The 23368-nt window shown below is 37.7% G+C and overlaps 2 protein-coding genes across 2 annotated transcripts; one reads left to right on the top strand and one right to left on the bottom strand.

The window, feature by feature from the left end:
* The first annotated feature begins 4935 nt into the window (after positions 1–4935).
* On the top strand, positions 4936–5631 carry LOC117638015 (flowering-promoting factor 1-like protein 3). Its single transcript, XM_034373101.1, has one exon. It carries the CDS (start codon positions 5002–5004, stop codon positions 5320–5322), a length of 321 nt encoding a protein of 106 aa, XP_034228992.1. The 5' UTR covers positions 4936–5001; the 3' UTR covers positions 5323–5631.
* A 4326-nt stretch (positions 5632–9957) lies between these two features.
* LOC117637995 (vesicle-associated membrane protein 724) lies at positions 9958–13836 on the bottom strand. The gene is made up of 5 exons (XM_034373083.1): positions 13492–13836; positions 12032–12173; positions 11804–11924; positions 10301–10363; positions 9958–10209 (listed from the first exon to the last, which is right to left on the bottom strand). Exons 1-5 carry the CDS (start codon positions 13679–13681, stop codon positions 10060–10062), a joined length of 666 nt encoding a protein of 221 aa, XP_034228974.1. The 5' UTR covers positions 13682–13836; the 3' UTR covers positions 9958–10059.
* Between the last annotated feature and the right edge of the window lie 9532 nt (positions 13837–23368).

Here is a 23368-nt window from a genome sequence, read left to right as displayed (position 1 = left end):
AAGAAGAGGGAGGCAGATATTACATTTTGGTGGGCCAGGTAGATAATCGGCTGGGCAACGGAACTATTTTTTCACTTCACAGAATCTTTCCCGTCCGCCAATAGTGGTCCATTTTATATTTTATTATTTTCTGAAACCTCATATTTGTTTCGATATTTTTCATTTTCGTTTATTTATTTATTTATTTATTATTTCCTTATAGTAAATAAGAACTAGCATGGCCCAATCTCATGTTAAAGACACGAATGTGTTCCTCGTTTTCTTTAGAGCGGTCGTCTGCAAATAATTTGTTTTGTTCATTAGAAGATGGCAATCTGAATCTCTTTGGTAAGTCTTCAAATACAACGACATGGGAGCTGACTGACCTCCTTCAATCCAAGATACGGTCTTGAGGCACAGAAGCATTCTGGGCTAGCGTTTTGGAGTTTGGGCCTTTGCTTCTCCATGTACTAAGGAGGAGATCCTCGAACCCCTTTGTCCATGTTCTTACGCAAGCCCAATTATATGTTTTTTCATATCTCAACTTTTTGTTGAAAACAGTTTACTAATTTATAAGTTCATTAATTCAGGGAAGAATTTATTTATTTTAGTTTCACGTCCTCCTTTCCTTTCTTTTCTCTCTCTCTCTCTCTCTCTCTCTCTCGTCACTTGTATATCTATTAGAAGTTGATGACTAAAACTTATCCCTCATAATTTTACCGTTTTCAAAGGGATTATGAATAGTCCTCCTTCATCCTCCAAGTTTAGACAATAATATCCATATTATATATATCTTGATTGCTCATGAAATGTACCCACTTCGCTAGTCTTGAATACAAGGAGACTATAATGAGGGGTAAAAGTGAGGGCTTATAATGAAGAGTTCCTTAATAGCTGTCCGAATCCTAAATTGAACCTTCTCATTATAACCCCTTACTTTTACCCCTCGTTATAAAAGTTGCCATCTAGTCCTCCCTAACAAATAAAGCGGGAGTATCCATTGCATGTTCTTTTGATGTATGAAGCCCAATTTACTTTTATAAATTCATTAGTCCACTGAATGTGCACCAAATAATTTACAATTATAAGAAGGGAATACAACCAAAGATAACGTCACGTTCCATAGTATAATTTACTAATAATATAATAAGAAAACAATTCTAATTTTTTTTTAATTAGTAGAATTAGAATAAAATGATCGATCTTGTCATTTTCAGTGAATTTGGAATATGATTAAAAGAATTAGCTTAGCTCCCCTTAATTTTTGTTCTTATGAGGGAATTGATCCTACATTCCAAATGTTTATTACTTTATTCTCAAAATCAGTGTGATTGGCCTAAATCCATCTTTCTAATTCAAAGTTAGGCATAAACTAATAGTAGATAAGCAAATCCTTCTCTAATTGCTTTATTTTATTCTCTTTATAGCAAAGTTCTCTCTCTATAAATCTCACCAGAAGATAAATTCCTATTGATATCTTCGCAAAACACTCACCCTTTTAAACACCCAAATACCCAATGAGTTTTTATTGTATTATTATATAAGTATAATGGAGAATAGGTTCACTACACATGCATGAAAAGCCATTGGTAATTTATACTGAAGATACTACTAATTAAATTAAGTGGGATAATCATTTGGAATTACTCACTTTAAGGGGAAAAAAGTGTAAACGAAGATTACTAGGCACTCCATTTTCCTTTACACTATACATGGTATCCACTTGCCTCTCCACTAGGAGAAATCAAGGCATGTTGCTCTTCGTATGGTATTGCGTATTTTTCTTTATAATAATGTTGAAAGAAATATCAAATTCAAATCTCGCTTAATTATAAAGAACGGAGAATATACATCTTTCTGACATATCACCGATCTCATTAGACGGTCATCTATAATCAAATTATGTCCTAATCTCCACTCATAATTCATTCAAATGTTGTGCCTCAAATTCAAATCATGATATATACATAGTCATAGTTATATGCACTTACGTGAACAAGGAGAGAACACATAAACATGGTGCTTGCTCCAAATTTATTACTCTTTATAGGAGAAAACCAACAAACTGCCTTTATTTGGTGATTAAGAGAGGTCTTTAAAAGGTGAGATACAAATATCTTTCTTAGTTAAATGGAGGACCTGAAAGAAGAAGGAAAAAAGGAAAATTGGCTTTTGTAGAGGACAATCACATGGGCATGTTGACATGTTGTATATGTGTTACAAGAAATAGAGCTTTCCATACTTTATGGAGACTCATATATATATACTTACTGACACTGTGATGATATATAGAGGGTTAAAGCCAAGCAACTTTGCATGATGAAAAAAGCTGGTCGGGGCTATAGAAATGTTCCCTCAGATAACTTGGAATTCCCAGAAAAAAGATTCAATTAAGATAACTTGACATTCTTATTGTTTTTTTGTTTTTGGACTATCGAACGTGTTTTTTGCCTTATTTTTGTTCTATGAAAATGAAAATAACCCCTTAAAACATTACTAAACGGAACCTTAGATTTGAGATAATCGTGAGGTGGAAATTGGGAAATTTCCCTTTTATGTGGCATCACTTGTATATACATCATGATGTCCTTGGGTTTATTCTTTCGTGGGTGAATTGAAAGTTTCTAGGCTAGGCTTGATGAAACACAAGTAGGAATAACATTCTCGTAAGTTATATCCATAATGTTCTCTTGTCAGACTTACGTTGTAAATGAATTTGTTAATGAATTTGAACTATATATATATATATATTATGGCAAAACCAACATGATCAATGATTTGTAGATACAAAGTTACCACATAAACATATTACGTTGACAATGGTAAAGAGAAATTTCTAGAAGACATTGCTTCATCAATGATCTAGAAATAATAAAGGTGATTAATATCCTGAAATTTTCTAGAAGATATTGAATAGTACTTGGGTAAAGAATTTGAAGGAAAAAAATACTTAGAAAAATTGGGGTGGTCCAACCAAACTATGAGATTGAGAGGAATATGAAGGAAGATGTGACAAAATTGGAAACCCAATTAAGCAGAGCTCATTGTCATGAGAAGGGAAATGCTGGGTTTGGTCTGGCTGGGGTCTGTGTCACAGGGCCAAGTGGCTGGAGGAGGAAGAAGCATAATCTAACAAGGGAATGATCATGGCACTGTTGAAAAGAGAATGTGTGTCCTAAAGGGCAACAAACTCCATGCATATATCACACCATCTATCCATTGGTTTGGTTTGGTTGGGTTGGATTAGATTCTGCTGGAATCCATATAACTGCTTTTTTGAATTTCCCAGCTCCTAATTGTTGTTGGTTACTCCCCCTCAGACACATACCATAATTTCCTAGCTCTAAGTAGCTAGCCAAAATAGAAAATGCAAATTATAGAGGTCTCTTCATATAATGCAAATTAAGATCAAGATGTTGACATTACCTAATTACCTAATAGATAAAATAAGACCGGGAGAGAAAAATTTACATACACGTACGGGGATGTCACTGTGATTGTATCTCAATCAATTGCACACTATCATATAATAAAAAATTATAAGACATAATTAACTTAAGATACCGACACATTGACATTCCCGAAAGTTGTTTTATAGCACTAGGGCAAGTAGCTAGTCAACAGTTAGGCAGATATATAACTGCACTGGGGGGCCTGTGGGGGATTCACATTGGTCATCTCTACAAAAAGTGAATTATATACTGAACCCCCAAATATCCCTCCCAACAACTAGAGTTGAGAATCCTTTTCATTTCGGTCCCACCCGTCACAGCTCATCAGTCATCTCTTTGCCGCAACCATTCACATACTCTGGAAAAAGACATTAAACTTTTGTAACTCTACAATGCCTTGAGCATCTCAAATTTCCCTCTTACAGAAATTTTATTCCATGACCGTCCAATTCTCCTATATATATGAATTAAAATCCACATTAATTCCCTCTTTTCTTTTATTCAAAGTGATACTTCAAATGAGTAAAGCAAAAACCTTTTATCTACAAGATCTTATATCGCATGGGAATTAGATCATTGTTCAAAGTTGATATTTTTCAAAACTTGTAATCTAAGTTCACTTTTGAAAAACAGAAGCAATACTTGTTCGGAAACGTACGACAAGAGAACATTACTCCTACTATACATATGTAATTTGATCTACATCATAAGATAATAAATTCCGTTATTCGCTGTGTTTTTTTAAAATTGATAATAAATTCCGTTATTCGTTTTGTTTTTGAAGATGGAATATACGTGTCACAAAGTAAATTTCATCATCCCCAATTCAAAGTATTCCACCTTCCAAGGTAAATGATGTAGCCTTAGCTAATTGAGTTACATCATGCATGCATATGAGACCCTCTCACTGAAAACTCAAAACCATCAACATCAAACTGCCTTTAACCGATGCCCGCGTGCAAACATCCGCAGAGTTAATCCGTCGGCAGCTTACAAATAGTGATAGCTATATGTGTTTTTTTATGCCCACAATTGAATCCACAAATAATATGAAAGTCATGATCATTTTCTATTAGTCTGCTAGCCAGCTCTCTCGAGAATAACTAGTCTCCATCCTAATATTTTTTCCACGAACAAAACAAAGATTCCCAATGTGGGGTTAAAGCCTTAAAAGAAAACAAAAACAAAAAGAAGAAAGGAAAAAAAAAAAAAAAAACAAGGATTCTCTCCTAGCGGATATATGAGATATGCCCACACACACACTTAGATAGGTGATTGGTACTGGTCCATGGCTGCATGTTCCAAACACCATGACCCCTATTGTATCCTGGCTAAGACCAGGGCCCCACCTTACCCCACTATAACCACATCCAAACATGCCCATAATTTTATTTCTCCTAAATTATAAAAAAAATAAATTAACCACATCACATTTTCCATCTCATCTCTCTCCTATATATATACACTACATCTCCAGGCTCAATTGCGCTCATAACAACTCTCTCTCCTCCTCTCTCACTCACTACCAGCTTTTTGCCTTCTTACTTAATTAAGCTCTTGATCATCAAACATGTCTGGGGTTTGGGTTTTCAAGAACGGCGTCGTTAGACTCGTGGACGGGGCGGATTCCATGCAGGGCTCCAACGCCAGGCGCAAGGTGCTGGTCCACACCCCAAGTGAGGAAGTGATCAGCTCCTACGCCGTGCTCGAGCGCAAGCTGTTGTCGCTGGGTTGGGAGCGGTACTACGACGACCCAGACCTTCTCCAGTTCCACAAAAGATCCACCGTCCATCTCATCTCTCTCCCCAAGGATTTCAGCAAGTTCAAGTCCATGCACATGTATGACATCGTTGTTAAAAACCGCAATGTGTTTGAAGTGAGGGACATGTAGATGTAGTCCTTCCTTGCTACTTGTTATATATAGCTACCCTGCTGCATGTGCTTGGTGATGACTTAATTGTCTGTTAATATATAATTTATGTATTCTTTTCTTTTCTTTTTTTCTGATTTGGGGTTCCCTTTTGAATTTTGGTTTGGTTTAGTTTGATTTAGTTTGGTTTGGTTTGGTTTGATTTGGTTTGGCTTATAAGTGAAATTTAATTGGGTTTTAGTTTAGGGTTTGCTTACTGGGTGCTGTGGTTATGTACAAATTGAATTTTATAATTAATCAAGGATCATTGTGAAATGAAAATTGGGTCTCTATTCTTGATGGGTTTTCTTTATTTATTTATTTTACATGCCCTATTGTTTCCTTGGAAAGAATCAGAAGAGCCAGCAATTTCCATGCCCCTTATTAATAAAATTCTAACTAGAAGAGGAAGAAATTTAAACTAAATGAAAATTATGTTGGTGATGTTCTTTCCTTTCTATAGACAGTTTGAAAACATAATAGGTAAGATACATGAATTCTATCTTTCTATAGGATTTATGTTGGAGGATAGTTTGGCTCTTTAAAATTGGAGAAATTTTTATATGTTCCAGGTACATCACATGTAAACTGAGGAGGAGCGCATCCTCACAATAAATGGGATTTTGACATTTATTAAATTCCAAAAGAAAAAAGGTTAAAGGAATTCGAAAGATAAAAGACAAAAGAATTGTTTGACAAGTGTCAAAACTCCATTTGTTTTGAGGAGTTCCTCCTCAGTTTTAAGGAGCCAAATTTTTTCCTAACTTGGATCCTTAAAATTAAGGAGGAGCTTCTCCTTAAAACCAATGGGGTTTTGACAATTGGGAAATTCATCAACAACAACAACAACAAAATAAAAAATAAAAAAGTTTACACGTGTCAAAACCATATTGATTGTAAGAAGGAATTCCTCCTCAATTTTAAGGAGCCAGACCTTTTGCTTGGAGAAATGCATGCTGATTGGCATGGACTAAGAGAGGGGATGAGGGGGCAACGATACGTCTCCTAATTTGTTTGTACATTATTATACGTTTTTTGATAGTATACAATACTAAACTACATAGAGAAAGATAAGAAATAGTGTGGAGCACATCCCTTCTAGCAAACTTGTGGGTTGAATCAACACCAATATAAGAAAGAAAGGAAAAAAAAAAAAACCTTAAAGCCAAATCAATTGGGCAAAAATATGAAAAACTAGATCAAACAGAAATTAAAAATTAAAAATTAAAAATGGGAATGCGAGAAAGTGGATCACGTTTAGGCCAACCATTTGCTTTGCTTACCAACAACGTGGTGCCACCACGTGTGTATACACAACTGGCCAGTTCTATCCGCCCAGAGAAAATTCATTGAAATCCCCAACTTACCCTACACAAATCAAACAAGTGAGAGGCAATTATTGAGTTTTTCCTAGCCCAAAAGTGGAAAAATACAAAGCCATGGACATGCAAGTCAGCAAGTAGCTAATTTTGGGTGAGACAAAAGTAAGTATTTTCTTGAAATATCGAAACTTTATCTGGGGTTTAGGGAAATTGAAATATTCTTTTACTCGAAACGGAAAATTTTCCCAGAAATCGAAATTGAAATTTGTCCAACTCAAGGAGCAAAGAATATAGGTAATCCAATCCTTCAGGAGAAAATGTTAAAACGAAGAGAGTGATAAATTTTCCTCTTGAAAGCTCTGTCTCATCCTATAAAGCAAGCATTGTTTTGACCTAGCATATATATTAACATGAAGTGTTAGGTGGAGTTTGGTAATCTAAGTAAGAACTCAAAAACTTTAAAAACAAAGAGTTCTAAAATTCATGTTTTAAGATTCAAAAACTTGTTTGGTACGCAACTTGAAAATAGTTTCTCGAAGAAAAAAATTACAGAAGAACAGATTTTGTCTGTTTTCAAGTATTTGGGTGATTTTGAGTTATCTTTTAGTTTAGGTTTTCAAAACTAAGTCTACTAAACAGATTTTTTGAGTTTTGGACTCAAATTTTGTTTTTAAGTTTAGAAAGTTGAGTTCAAATAGTTAAAGCTGAATTTAAAGACGCAAGACAGTTAGAGTTGCTACACACTCATTAATTTTGCTCACCAAATATTGCGATAATTAGATATACCCAGCATTATTTATGATAGTTCGGTACGACACATGGGTCCCTTACTAAAAAAAGTAGGGACAAAGATATTAGGGGACACCAAAAAGTAGTGGAATATAGCCTCCTGAGGAGGGAGGACCTCGAGCCCTACCCTAATAGGCTATTATAATATCGTTCTTCCCAAACTCTTACGCAATTTACTTCTTCCTACTAACATTCTCCTACACATTTCCGAGATATATGGCCATGCATGAATTAATCCAGAGTTTTTGGAGCCATACATGATCATGCCATTGCCAATTTGCCAATTTGCCAATTTGCCATGCATGTCCTCCAAGCAACATTTGCTTTAAAGAACGTTATGGAGGAGAGATCTTCTACTATCCAAACCCTAAAACGAAAGGAAGAGAGAGGAACCAAAAACTCGTGTGGATAAGAGGCTTATCAACATGTGTCAAAAAGATCGTACGGCCGAGCGCACATGATACATGAAGGGTCATGAGAGAGCACAAAATAGAGCTCATCTCTTTTCTCATTCGTATGGCAAAAAGCCCCCATCCCCCATCCCTTGTTCGAATGGGCTAGAATTGACTTTTCATTGAGTGGTCAGTTGGTTCAAATTAATAATGAATGGTCTTCTTCTGATTCCAAAGGGCAACAAAGTATGAATGAATGAATTGATCCAGTGCCAACTGAGGAAAGGATCAATGATAGCTAGCAAGGGAAGGGAGCTCTTTGTTTTCTTCTTCATATTATCCGATTCCTATCCACAAAGGATGGGGAGAGGGATCCTTTCTGTCTTCTTATGTGAGTTTGATTTTGACGGCAATGTCAAAGCTTATGTTATATCAATGCCATCATTGGCCATGCAATACTTGTCAAACATTTTGGAAGAAGATATATATGTACTTACATGTATGAGAGCGCCAACTGGACGACACACATTGAATATATTATCCTTTCGGCAAGAAAAGGAATGTTGAAAAATGGAAGCACATGCATTGCATATTTGTATTAACTAATGTCAACAAACTGACAGTTTCAATTTTGCCTCATCAATTAATCGATCTCCCCAATTATTATTATTATTTTTTTAAAGAAAAGAGAAAAGAGAAAAGAGAAATAATGAACTCATTATCAAGCTCGATCGAACTCAAATGCAGGAGGACGAACGCTAACACACTACATGTATTGGCTAACTGACCTAATCTACATCTGGTTAAGTCGTTTATACTATGCATATAAATAATGATATATATATATATATATACAAGTTCCATGGTTTCTTAGGGGCTCGTTAAGTCTCTCCCCAATTCAAACCCTACTCACCAAAAGGGAAACCTAGCTCTAAAATCACTTTTCTGTGCCAAATTTCCAATTGATTAGGATGTAGTATTAGGGCGAGATGTAGACTTGAGTTCAGTCTAAGCACGCCTTTCATACTAATATTATAGTTTAGTTTATTTTAATTTTTGTTTCAAAAAAGTTGTGTTCCAGAGTTTGAATTTTTGAGGTAGAGTGTCCTGTTTTTCAAACTTTTACTTCCGTATATTCTTCTGCTGCGCCTGCCTTAATTTCATGGGACTCTTTCACTACTTTAAGGTCGGTACATTACAGAAGAAAATGATTAGTTAAAGAGTTTAGTGGTGTGGTTGGCAGGCCATGACTTATGGTGCTTCTAAATCATAACCTATAGGCTATAGCTGTACTTATTTGTCTTTATACCTTCGGACGTTTTGTGCTGCCGTTCTTTCAAGCTTAAATTTTCTCAAGATGATGATTATGAAAGGAATCGGATGTTTCAGTTGAATACTCTAATTAATATTTGTCCACTTTTAATCAGTCCATTTCAGTTGAGTACTCTAATTAATATTTGTCCGCTTTTAATCAGTCCATTTCAGTTGAGAACTCTAATTAATATTTGTCCGCTTTTAATCAGTCTCTCACTAGACATTGTCATTTTGTTGTCTTTTTTTTCTTTTTTCTAAACAAAAACTTTGGACCATTTCCGATTCATGCATCCTTCTTGCGCTCGAGCCATGCTTTCATGCGTCATTCTTGCGCACGAGCCATGCTAATCTTCTATGCATCATTCGCAATGCTAATTTTCTATGTATCGTCCCACTATGCTAATCTTCTATGTATCGTTCTAATTTTAACGGATGTCTCAAACGAACCAGATTGCGTTTTTCGTCAACAACATTTATTTGGTTTACCAAACTATATTGTTTTCCCCAACTCTTTGTTTGTAGAACCCATATGTAAAAGTCCTAAAAGTCACCCTACGTATATTAAAGAGTCGGGAAGGAAAAATTGAAGTGAATTGAAATGTATAACATTTACACAAAATTTTCTTTTGGAACACATGAGGGATCTTCTGATCTAATCAGTCATCTGAAATTTTAAAAATAAAAATAAAAAATCACCAAAACCGCATTCGCATTGTTGCTGTATTAAAATAAAATCTAGAAACATAACGAACAATTTGATAAAGACCAGAATGTAAGAAATCTCTGTCTCTCCCCTCCCTCCCTCCCTCCCTCCCTCCCTTCCTCCCTTCCTCTTCAACACAAGTTGAGTTGAAGCCCATGTATGGTATAATTTGAACGCAAAGCTTTGTGCCTAATTATTACTAGTTTGTGCAGTCAAATCCATGACAAATAGAAACCCAGATTACCAAGACCAGAAGTAACAGGATTCCGAAAACGACCAACTTTATCTTCATGTTTTGATACCACATTTTCCTTCTCATTTGTGTCCCCTTACTTCTGTAGTCTTGGGCCTGAAAAGTGCAACAAACAAGGGTGTTCGGTACTCAACTAATATATATATGGCAGATAAACGGGCAGGGTTGCTCTCTTGACTCAACTTACCTGAGAACGAAGGGTTTCAGTCTTGTCAACAAGAACAGTCAGGTTTTCCCCTCTATCAATAGCCTGAAAAACATGCACAGGAGGAATTAACATGAAATGCGACATCTATTGCCTAGTTAGTAGGATATAATAAACCGATACAGATGAAAGGAACCTTCAAAATGATGAAATGAAGTTAATAAAGCAAGGTTGATACATGCAAGATGTTGACTGAAGAAAAAGAAGAGACTCACGCATACAGCACCACCAGGCCTAGTTAAAGGAAAAATGAATTAAAATTTAATGCTAGTGGCATAGGGCAACTTAGTTTACCTCTCCTCTTTAACTAAACACTCAGTTTGCAAATTTTTACCTCCAAGCAGAGTGAGCATCATCTTCCAGTTACAGCACCAGATGCTCTGGTCCTTGGATTAAATGGTTTGGTCTAAACAAGTAAATCACTCCAAACTCCACTGCAATATAGTACAAATACAGGGACCTCCCATTTGTTTCTAAGAATTATACTAAGGTAAATTTTAAATAGTTAACTGGATATCAAATGACAACGCATACAGCATCACAGAAGCCCCAGTAGCCCCTCTCCAACAATCCATGGAACCTGTGAACTACAAAACCACACTCAAAGAATAGACTAACAAACCAGCAACATCTCCTTGCCTCTCTATATCTTTATGTTCCTTCTTAGTTTGAGATTCCTCTGTTTAAGAGGTTGTGAAATAAATCTAAAAAGACTTTTTTTTTGCCAGAATATAAAAAGACTTCTTAACTTGCCTTCAAAAAAAAGCTGGGCAGGTATGGGTTGAAACGCAGATCACTCCCTTGCCAAAAGAATTATTGGAAAAGTTAATCTCCACAAGATACTCCGTGCTTTTTTATTGCGAATTGAACTCCCACCATAGATATGGGATGACTTCCACCAGCCTCAGAAAACCCCCAACACCAACAGTACCACACCACCACCATGAATAGATCACATACATTCATGATGAAGCCATTTGACACCACAACTGGTGGGTCACATATCTCTCAAGTACTTTTCTTTTACAAATAAATGTTAGCCGGAAGATTTTGATCCATTGTGACCTCAGCAGTCTAATATAGGTCTGGTTTATAAAATATTTCATAGATTTTTTAAAGGCTAAATTCGTCAACTTACTTGATTAAAGATAATAAAGACATTTTAGTTCTTTGATAACGGCATTACTCTTAATTGTTTGTCTCAATCTTAGTGAGGATCAGTGTGTCTTCTGACTACAAATGTTGAGGGAGGCCAAATTTTAGAAACAGGGGAGAGGCCCATGTATGCTAAAAGAAACAGTTTCTACTAAAGAAAAGAAAAGTTTGTTGTGGCAACATCACTAATTAGACCTATGTGTATGTTAGCAGAAACAAAAAAAGCGTGTAGTGTTGATGCAGATGGAAAATTACTAACTAAAAGAAAAATGAAAATATGCACTACAATTGAGAACAGAAACCACGTTTAACTCATCGAGGTTTATTTACCTTGTCAATATTCTCTAACATTATACTTTTAACTTCTGAAACCTGAGCCTTCACTTTCAATAGCTTTTCAATCTCTTCTGCATGATCGATAATATACTTCATGTGCTCTTTCATTATTGGTCTGTAAGTTACAAATCCATCTTAGTTGACCACCTGGACAGAAAATTGCCCTCAAAAGCATAGAGATACTTGCACATATTACATAAAGTCTATCTTGAATGAACATACCCGAATTCCTTGTTAAGACTTTTGGCAATAGCCGTATCTGCTTTACCACCCCCATATCTTTTTCTAAAGTCAGCTTTCATTCGTTCCAAAAATGCAATAGATATCTGTTTGCCAACAGAGTCTTTGGCAACCACACAGTACGCTGCAAATTCCATAAAAAAACTGTATATAAGGTTTGATGCCACATACATTGCCCACTAAAACTTACTGACTGAAAGTGCATTGACTTGGACACACACATAGACGCATACAGAAAACAAAAGAGAATAACAGATTGCAGTACTCATTCGTTAAATACCACTTCATCTAGAAACTAAGAACTAGCACTAATGGTTGCTTCAGAAATAACATAAAGCTTTTATTCTATGAAAGATTTGTATGCAAAGAGTAATGGCATAAAACATCATAAAAACAAACATCTAGCTATTGAAACGGTTCAACCCCCGGACCCGAATGACAAAACTGATGTGCTTGTGCTATGTTTACATGAATTCACAGGTAATCTCAATTGCCAACTGACACAACCGCACAATGCTAGAACTGAAACTACTTTTCCTTTTTCGTTTGAAGGAGGCCAAAAGTCTAGAGTCGAGATTTGAACTCCCACCATAGATGTGAGGTAATATGTCTTATCAACTAAGCTGTTGATCCCCCACAAACTGATACTCATTTTCGTAAGCCTTAATAGATACTTATTTATAGAGAGGTGAGGGGTTCAAAACTCTGTGGAGGATTCATTTATATTCAAGGCTGCATACTAATGGGATGCATGGTGTAATGTGATATATAGGTTTTAGTACTAAACGAACATAAAGTAACGGACTGTGATACGAATCCTGGAGAATAACATATTTGTTTTTCTTCTGTTGAAAGTGAATTAATAATAATTCACAATAGGAGTTGAATTTCCAGAATCTAAACAAGGACGAGCTTATTCGCATTCTTTATTAATCAAATGGTGTTCTTTAAATCAGTACTTCTTCCATCCTTAAAATTCTACAATTACTTGCATAGAATTCCATTCTTTCGAACAGTTTAACTAACGCTAGATGCCAGAACTCAATTGATTTCTAATCCTACTAAACTGAGCTGAAACACAAACTCTTTTAAAGTGTCGGAAAGCAAAACAACTCAAAAAGTAAACTCAAAATTCGAATTTTTAATCTTTTTTTCCATTTCTCAGCAATCAAACAGCTAAAAAACCAAAAGTTAAGAGAAGCTCAGAAAACCAAGCAAAACCCAGTTAAAAAAGTTCACTGCTTTTCAAGTTTCAGCAACAAACCAAGCACAACCAGATCATACATACCAAAATTGTACTGTTTAGCACTAGATCCAACTACTTCCACATGCAATTCAAGCTTCCAGAGTGTTTCGTTCTTGGGAACCGAGAGAAAGTAAAAAGAAAATGATACAGAGAGATAGAGATCAGCTAACTAAAAGGTGAGAATTGAATTACGCACCATAGCCATCCTCGACGAGAAAATTGAAGGTGTGGTGATCGCAGCTGTAGGTAAACTTGTTGTTAGAGGACGGCAGTTTCTGAAGGCACTGAGTCGCAATCGCCGGGAAGTTGCCGGTGAACTCAGTGTACTCGGCCAGGATCATTGTGCCCCTGGCCACAAAGCTGTATATGAACGATTCCTGACTCATTTCCTCTCACTGAGTCAGCTCGCTCTCAGCTGGGAGGAGAGATCAGACAGGAGGAAGATGGAAGCAGACAAATTGTAGGCTCTAGTTGGTTTTGTTTCTTTCCAGTGAAGTAAGAATTTAGCTTTTGGTTTTACTTTATTTGACTCAGGAAAAAATAAAAAAAGGGACAGGGATTTTGTTGTGCTGTTGTTGTCTCGGCTTTGACTGGTTTATAGTGGAATGGCGACAATGCCCCTGGTTGGGAGCAAAGGGGAATATGAAACACAATTGGCGATCGATGTTTCCAGAGGAGGGTATTATGGGAAAATAAACAAAATGAAAACACAATTGATTTACTAAATTATAAAAAAAATCCGGCAGCGGCAGCGGGGCAGCCGTGCAATGCACTAGCGCCGTTCTGCTTTTTCCTCACCTTTCAAAATTTTATAGCCGTTCGATTATCATTATGGTTGTTTTTATGCGTCTATAAAATATTATTTATAGAGATTATGTCTAACAACTCCAGAGGGCAAAACAACAACAAACTTTAGAGTAGCATTGGGCTTTAACAACTTCCTATGCGACCTCAACTTCAACCCAATCATGGTTTAGGGCCGCGAATACTTTTTTAAGATTACGTTTTTGTTATTGTCTCTTGTATTCGAGTTTTATTTTATGTTATCCATTGTATTTTTTAAAGATGTTTGTATTGTTTTGAATAAAGCAAATTTTCCAACAACAAAAAAACACCAACACAATCATAAATTGGTCCCTTTATCTCACGTTAGAGAGAGGCTCACACAACGTATAGTTAGAACAATATTATTAAAAAAAATTTAAAGAAAAAATCATTGTATTGGTGAGATTTCATGTGTAGGCCGGTTGTTAAGGGGATGTATATGACTTCTGTGTGAGTAATTAATCATATGCTAAACAAGATGTCCAAGTTTAATTTTCAAATGTGAATGTTGTGTTAAATTGATTTATTGAAATGAAACTAGGAATTCCAAGAACTACTGAGGACCACTCTTCAGCAGCAGCAAAAAGATGTTACTACTAGTCTTAGAAACTTGAGGGTATGTTCTCATACCTATAGCTGTGTTTTTGGAGTCAAAAAATTAGTACAAGAGCTGAATTAACATTTTATTAATTGCTGCAGCTGCAGGATGTCTTAGGAGATAAAAAAGAAGGCCAAGAGACCCCATATATTGTGGTTGAAGGAAATGGTTGTAACATCCCACATCGACCAACAGAGAGGGGGTGATGTGCCTTAGAGCACTTCCACCCGTTTGCCTTTTTCCATGGCAAGGGGGCTATGACAGCTACTATTTACGTGAATAGTGGCTACGCTTGCAAAAGGTTGTGGTGTTTCCACCCATTGCCATGACAATAACTATTCACATGAGATATGATGAGAGAAATTTGTATAGAGTTTGGTGTGGGAAGTGAAAACTATGACTAAGTATTTATTTTTTTTAAAATCTGAATTTTTTTGTATTTTTTTAGTTGCTTACGTCATCATTGACGTCAGCAAACTTGGGCTTGAACTCGGGCTCATCTTGCCTGAGGGCTGGTCTGGTTTCGTAGGCCCCAACATCTGCCCTGGCTAGCCCTTGCTGCTGGAAACAGTTTTTGGGCCCAGCGCCCCCCTTGCCCAAGTTGCTGAAAGTGCCCTTATATGTACATGCCCACATTTATCTAGCACAAGGCCTTTTGGGGGCTCACTGGCTTCGAAATCATGGGAACTTCGACGTTAAGCGAGTTGAAGCTAGAGCAATCCCAAGATGGGTGACCCACTGGGAAGTTGCTCGTGAGTTCCCATAAACAATATCGTGCTACAGCGGAGTCGATTCCGGGATGTGACAATAGTGACAAAGAATCAAATGTTTCAACTAAGGAAGTTGGGACTCAAGAAGCTGAAAGCTAGATAGGCTTTACCTTGGAGCATGCATGGCTTATGTTAATTCCTGAAAGGAAAGAAATCTATGTGGTTGATATGTTGGTTTAGTTAGAACTTGCCACAACCATGTTGTTGTCTTGCAATAGTGTAGAACTCTCTTTTTGAATCAAATTATGTGGAATTTTGCCCAGTATCCTCAATTTAAGCAGCTCTCTCTCTCTCTCTCTCTCTCTCTCTCTCTCTCTCTCTCTCTCTCTCTCTCTCTCTCTCTCTCATTTGTTCTACTCTCATTTGTGGATTTCCATTGCCAATACACATTGAATATGAGATGAATTACTTTTTCTTGTTTTAGGAATGCTTAATCAATTAATACTCATTATCGGTGTTATCGGTAATCAATGGGATCATAGGGTTTCATTAGAACTTGCATCCATGCTACCATTTCATGGTTCACAAATGCTTTTCAATTTGGCTTTCTACAAGAAAAATAGATGCATTGTTGGGCAATCAGTGTTACAATTGGGTGCAAAATGCAGAGCATCCATTTTCCTTCGGTCCTTACTAGATTACGGTTTTTCCTTTCGAGTAATGTTAAAGATAGAGAACACATTAGCTAATTAGTGTTTTGCAAAACATAGCGTGTTTACTTAACGGGTTAATCCCTCAAGGTTGTTTGTCCACAAAATTTGTATCAACTTGTGAAAAAGCAATTGGATTAGGTCAACAGTTGTTAGTGTTTTTTGCATGCAGATAGGGAGAAGTAGTGACACCATTCTGAAAATGGGGTTATAACTTGTGAAGTTACCACATGCAGCTTCCACTCTTGGGCTGGATTGATAGAGAGAAAAACTTACACATACCGGAGTCACGTAATTGAGTAGTCATTTGACAAGTGATATACTCGAGTCAATAGAAAGAAAAACTTAAATACACCAAAGTCACGTGACGAGTGATATAGGAAGAGGGATATATATACCCAGTTGCAGGATAGTTTTTCTAGTCAATAGGGTGGTTGGTGAGCCCATTCATCAGCACAGGTACATTCAAGCATTTTGATTTTAGCTTCCCTGAACCTTAATAATAAAAAGGAATTGGGGTCGTTGGAATATTTATATCCAAAATCCAAAAGAGGAAATTAAATTGAATGTAGCTTTTTTTTTTCCTTTTCTTTTATGTTGATTGAATACTAATTGTCTATGTCCTAGGTCCATTTATTGCTTTTGAATTGCGTTATTTTCTGAATCTAAATTTGTTGTATTGCCTCTTGATTATCGGATATAGGACCTCAAAAATATATGGATAAATACTCTTAATCACTTGAGTTTACAAGTTCTTGCGTGCCACTTTCCTCTTATTAGTATTATCTTTCTTTGTTTTTTGAGAGGTTGTGGTTGTTGGTGGACAACTGAGCAGATAGGTCTGAACTTGAATTCAATGTCCTTGGGAAGCAACAGATTAGGTGCTGTCACAAAAGGACCAAGACCAAACTAGCTTTACATTTACAGGCGTTGCAGGAAAGAAAAAGAAAAAAAAAAAAAAAAGGCTAGTTAATTTTCTTATTCAAACTGTTGTCATGTTTGCACCATGGAGCCTGACATAAGTGCATGTGAATGTGATTCACAAAGCTTTTTAGTTTGGGGCAAAATATGGAAACATATCTAAGCTACATTAGTTTGGCATAAAGTTTCACATTAAACAATCTTAATGTACCGAATTATCTCAATGATATATTAACATAACATATTAAACTATTTAATATAGAGAGTATTTTTGTTCATCACTTTAGCCCAATGTGTATTATCATCATCATTCTCAACACTTTACACGTATTCATGAGCATAACCATGGTTTCATAAATATAAAGCAAAGAGTTAACTATAGTTAGGCCCATGGACTCGTGTCAATTGTTGAAAATAATAATGAAAGTACATTAGGTTAAAGTAGTGAGAAAAAATATTTCCTTTAATATGAGTACATTTATGTCTCTATATAAACAAAGACAGTGGTTTTGCATAAGTAAAACATCTAAATTACTACCCTGCTTCCCTTAGAAATTATAATATACATCATTTTTCTTGAGAGCAAGAAGTAAAGATCGAGAAAAAAAGGGGGTATCTTTATGTCATTTTCCCGAGGATTTTCTGCAGTTTAGCATTCTGAACTATTGGTATATTGTCAATTTAGCACCTTAATAATTTTTTCAGTAAATTAAAGACTCTAATTGTTTAAAAATCACCAATTGAGGGCCTACAGTAAGATTCTTAGAGCAACTCCACCCATTTGTCTTTTGTCATGGCAAGGGGGGCTGGGGCAGCTACAATTCACGTGAATAGTGGCTGCCATTGCAAAAAGCAATGTGTCATTGCCATGGAAAAGGGCAAATACTATTCATTTTTTTGTTTAATTCACAAAATTTTTTTCCTAAACAATTAATTTGGATATTATATTTTTGGGTTCGTACGTGTCAATATTTATTATAAAATTTATATCTCATAATCAGATAAAATTTTCGGTTTCAAATTTCAGATAAATTTCACATTTAAGATGAATTTCAAATTTCAGATAAGATTTTCACCCTCTAAAATCGCTTCACGTGTCATCTCTATCTGCCTAAATTTTTCTATAAAACTAGAGGTTTAGCTCATACTTTTCACACCAGATCTTTTCTATATTTTCATTTCTCAAATTTTAGAATTCATACTTCATTCTCAATGTCAGACATGAGTAGTGTCTTGGAGAGGCAAGAGCGAGAAACTAGAGAAAGAAGGCGTAGACGAGCTGAAGGCAAAAGGGTGCAGAGAGAACTAGATCAACAAGTTGTCATAGCAGTGACTTTGCTTGATGAAGAAAACCAAGGCCGCAGCCATGGTTCACAAGTCGGCCGCAGCCCGAACGTGGACAAACATAGGCATTCTCGGGGTTAGAATATTCTGGAAGATTATTTTATCCCAACTTCTTTGTACTCTGATGTTCATTTTCGAAGGGGATATAGAATGCAACCTCATTTGTTCAATAAAGTCATGCATGATATTTGCAATTATGATGAATACTTTGTTTTAGCTTCCATCGTCACGGAAAAGTCTTCTTCTCATAACATCCCTTCATTCTAGCTTCCAAAATTGTTTTGTTTCAGTGGACATATGAGTTGTATCCATGGCCATGGTTTCCCGATCCTTCTTCTCAATGTTTTCTTTGCGTACATACTCCATTTCTTTTGCATATTCTACTCGAATTGTCCTCTCGCCTTCTTAGGTTTTCATGTCTATTTCAATTCTCATGGCACCTTGCCTTGCAATTTTCTCCAAAAATTTAGACGTATTACTTGCGCGCAGGGTGGCCTTGCCTTCGGGCCAACCTAGTCTCATGGGACCCACTGCTTGCCCGGGCCAGCCCTAGCTGCTGGAATCAATTTTTGGGCCCTCCCTCACCCACCACCCCCCTCCCCCCGAACTAGGCCGAGCTACTGGAAATGCTCTTAAAGATAGCCATCCACTTTTCCGTTAAATTAAGGATAAATTTGTAATTTTACAAAAATAAAATAAAATTATTACCCTATTAAACTATCAATAATAGTATTAAATAGTTGTTTGAAAATAATATGAAAAATGAAATATATATATATATATATATATATTATGACCCATCCCTCATCTTCATCCCCAAACCCTAGCAGCCCACCATCTCCTCACCGCCACCCACCCCCACCCTACCCTCTCATGAACGCCACTCGCCTCCACCCCACCCTAGCGTCGCCGCCCATCCCCTCCTCTTTGTCTCTCTCTCTCTCTCTGTCTCTCTTCCCCTCTATCTTTTCCCTTTCTCTCTCTTCCCCCTCTATCAATTTGCATGTTGCTATAGAAGAACCTGCTTTGCGACAGGCTCTGAGCAATTTAATTGAGAGTGCATTATTGCACATACATACTGGGGGAAAGATAGAAATCGTGTCCACTGGAGCACCAACAGGTGGTGCTCTTGTAGTAATTGATGATGATGGGCCTGATATGCACTATATGGTAATAGTTTCAAACCTTGAACTATCTTCTATATACAAATGAGAGAGAGAGAGAGAGAGAGAGAGAGAGAGAGAGCTTGGAGTTATGGGGAAGAGTGTTGTGTGTGTGCTTTAAGTTGAAAATGGTGATGGGGTTAGATGTGGTGGATGTGGGTGGGTTTAGAATTTAGATGGGAGGGGCGAGACAGAGGGGCGAGGAGGGTAGAGGTGCATCGAGGGTGGGGCTGGGTAGGTGAGGTTTTTCATTTTATTTATAAAAAAATAAAAAAAACAAAAATCATTAAATTACGAATTTACCTTTAATTTAGGCCGAAATTTAGGAGAGTGTATTCAATTTAGATTTTAAAAGATTTTAAAGAAGTTTAAAAGTTCCGGTGTATTCAATCACGATTTTATAGAAGTCTATTCAATTCTGGGTGTATTCAATTCAGACTTTTTAAACTCCATTCAAAATTTATTCAATCACGATTTTAAAGGACTTTATTAAAGTTTGGGCGTATTAAAAAAACTCATTGATTTTAAAGGAAATACAAAAAGTGAAGGATTTTGTTTGATATTAGACTAATTTTAGGCAATGACAAATCTTTGCTTCTCCCCAGAGATTTTGATAGATATATTATTTTTATTCTCAAGATATAATTTCACTGCTTCTACTATCACCATCTTATCATGACTATCATCATTGTTGTCCCCACCACCACCACAACCATCGCCGCCACCCCCCCAACACCACCACCACCACCACCACCACTATCACACCCACTGTTTGTGCAAATAAACTCATGGGAGAATATTCACTTCTAGATCCTTCAACCTTTGATCTTCCTTCTCTCTCTTCCTCGATTCCTCTAAAAAAGACTGGAGTAAATAGACCACACCCGGGGGGTGTTGGCTAAAGGCCCTCCGATGCCTAAGTTAGTTCGAGTGTTTGTAGGAAAACAATAGCTAAGCAAAGGGTACGGAGTTGTATGTATGGTGTAAACTGGGTGGCCAGAGCCGTATGTGGTGGCCGGAGCCGTGTGGAGAAAATATGGAGAGTGGAGAGAGAGAGAGAGCTTCAGGTATTTTTCTCGGGTATAAGGAGTAGGTTTTCTGAAGTACCTTGAATGATGAATGAGGTCGTCTATTTATAGGAGCCTCGGGGCTAGGGTTTCGTAGGGATCGAGTCGGCTTTGATAATATCCGAATTAAATATATTATCTCTTAAGAAGATAATATCTGAATTAAATGATATTATCTTCTCTTTATTAGGATAATATCTTAATTAATGATATTATCTATTTAAATAAAGATAATATCATATTAATTAAGATATTTATCCCAATTAATTAATTAGCCAGATAAACTGGTTTAATTAATTAATTTAAGAGATAATCTTCTTTTCCACGTGGCGTGCCCTGATTGGAGACGAAAATATATGCTCCCACAAATGCCCCCAGCTTCTGCATGGCGCTTGTGTGGCATGTAGGAGATGAAATTATTTTTTTCGGGCTCTCCAACTGTGTCTGGGCTTTATTATGTGAGTTGGACTCCTTCGCGATCGGATTCCCAATTGGTGTAGGCTTCTGACTGTTGTTGGAGTTGGATTCCCAGTAGGAATGAGCTTGTGATTCCTTCTTGACCCGGGTTGTCCAACCTGTATAAATACAGGGTTTCTCTTCACTCTTTCTCACATCGCAAACTTAACTTCTCTACCTTCTGGCTTGAGAAAGATTTTGGAGAATTTGTACTGCTTGTTGAGGAGAGGAGTTGCCGTGCATCCCAAGTAAGTCGAGCTCGTAAAAATATATATGTACGTATATATATATTTTTTTCGATTTTTGGCAGCAAGGAGATGGTCCAGCATGAGTTGCAATTCGTGAGCAATAGTTGACAAATAGCTGAGGAATTTGTGCTGGAATCGAATGGAGCATGAGGCGCATGCTGGTCTTGGAGCTACCTGGTCTGGGCTGGAGCAGATGTGCACTGGGCCTGAAGCAAGAGCATGGAAGAGCCAAGCCTAAGGCAGAAGGAGGCGCTGGGCTTCGAAGTTGAGGCAGAAAAGGCGCTGGGCCTTGCGCACGAAGGGCTTGCGCTAGGCAAGCAGGCTGCTCGTGCTGGGCCGTCGAGCTCGGGCTTGGGCCGAACGCGCGCTGGCAAGATAGGCTCAAGCTGGGGGTGCGCTGGGCTTCTCGTGCTGGGCTGCTGGCGCTGGGCCTTTATTTATTTATTTTTTCTGATGCTGCCCTTTTTTTTCTTTTTCTTTTTTGCTGCTACCTTTCTCTTTTTTTTTTTTTTTTGGATTCTAACTTGTAGAATTTTCTTTTTGCAGCTATCAGTTGACCAACCATGTCTTCCAGAGAAGGTAGTAAGGCTCCAAGCTCTCAGGTGCCTTTGTATTTGTGGGGAGGCTCCATAGTGCCTAGCAAGAAGTTCGTGGCCAACTTGCACCGCGTCACAACCGACGCTCAGTTCCAAAAATGGCGGGCTGCTTTGGCTTCTGCCATTCCAGATGAAGTGCAGGTCAAGCTATTGAGGTCTCGGACTGATAACGATCCTTTCGAGGATGCGAATGATCCTGGTGCTAGGATCATTACCTTCCTTCCTTTTTATTTTTCCCTGGGCTTCAAATTCCCGCTGTCGAAGCTCTTCAAGGAGGTGTTCTGCGCCATGGGGTGTGCTCCGAGCCAGAGTACTCCCAACGTTTACCGGGCGATCATGTGCTTCGAGAATCTGAGCCGTTTCTTTACGCTGGAGTTGACGGTGCGAGAGTTCTTTTATTTTTTTGAAGTGAGGCACTTCGAGCGATATGCCCAAGTTCGCGTCTACAGGTCCAGCTGTTCGACGGTCTTAGTCAAGGAGATCACGCTTGGCATGACGACGTGTTGGAAGTCAGCGGACGGTGGGAGGGCGACGTTGGCAACGGCCCCTTGTTCCTATCACTTATTGCTATGGTGTGTCTTTCTGCGATTTATGATCTGTTCCCTTTTTATTTGAGTTTCTTGAAGTGTGGCTGACTAACTTCTGTCTTCTGCTTGTAGTGAGTGACATCAGCAAGCAATTGGAGCTTGGGCCTGACATGGCTAAGGTCCGCCGTGCTTTGAACATTCCCCGAAAGTTTCGTGAGTGGCACTGGCTGTTCAACGAGTATCGGGAGGAAGACAGTGGTCTGCCCCATGCCGAGGATGTCGAGATATGGAAGCAGAATGGTCTGGACCCTGATGATCTATTTACTGAACAGGATGAGTGCTTTACTGAACCCCCACAAAAAAGAAAGGCCGATGTCAAGTCTTCGAGAACTTCAGCTACTTCTTTACGGGCGAGGAATGTGTCTCCATTGAGGAAGAAGCCAAGGCTCCCTTCTGCTGAGAAAACCCAAGTAGGAGCTATTCCCTCGTCATCTGCCAGCGTCAAACATCTTGTTGGTGTAGATAGCAAGAAGATTGGTGGTATGCGCAACATTAGGGATGTTCCCCTTAAGCCTCTTGCTGATGAGTTTGGAGATCGTGATCTGCTCCGCGACGTAGTTCGTGCACGGTCCAGCTCACATGTTGAGAAGCCAAGAGATGCTGATTTTCCTCTCCGAAGTTCGGGTCGTTTGCACCAGTCGAAGAGCGGAGGTCGATGTGCGAGGTCTGCTCATCCATCCAACCATTATGATCCAACTGTTAAGTCACAAGCACTCAAGCGTGGAGTTGATTCATCGTCGTAAATTCCTTTGGAAGTAAGGTTGGCAGAGGCTAAGAAAGCAAGAGAGTCATCTGCTCGGGGAAAAGGTTCTTCTGCAACATCAGCGGCTGATCCAAAGGTGGACAAG

The sequence above is a fragment of the Prunus dulcis genome, chromosome 1 (assembly GCF_902201215.1).
Source record: "Prunus dulcis chromosome 1, ALMONDv2, whole genome shotgun sequence".
NCBI lineage: Eukaryota > Viridiplantae > Streptophyta > Magnoliopsida > Rosales > Rosaceae > Prunus > Prunus dulcis.
Note: the sequence above shows the minus strand (reverse complement) of the source record. Positions and strands in the feature narration are given on the sequence as shown.

Coding starts and splice junctions, on each gene's coding strand:
- LOC117638015 (XM_034373101.1), top strand. CDS start 5,002: ATGTCTGGGGTTTGGGTTTTCAAGAACGGCGTCGTTAGACTCGTGGAC.
- LOC117637995 (XM_034373083.1), bottom strand. CDS start 13,681: ATGAGTCAGGAATCGTTCATATACAGCTTTGTGGCCAGGGGCACAATG. Junction 11,925..12,031: donor AGTCTTAACAAGGAATTCGG/GTATGTTCATTC, acceptor TGTAACTTACAG/ACCAATAATGAAAGAGCACA. Junction 10,364..11,803: donor TGTTAGAGAATATTGACAAG/GTAAATAAACCT, acceptor CATGTTTTTCAG/GCTATTGATAGAGGGGAAAA.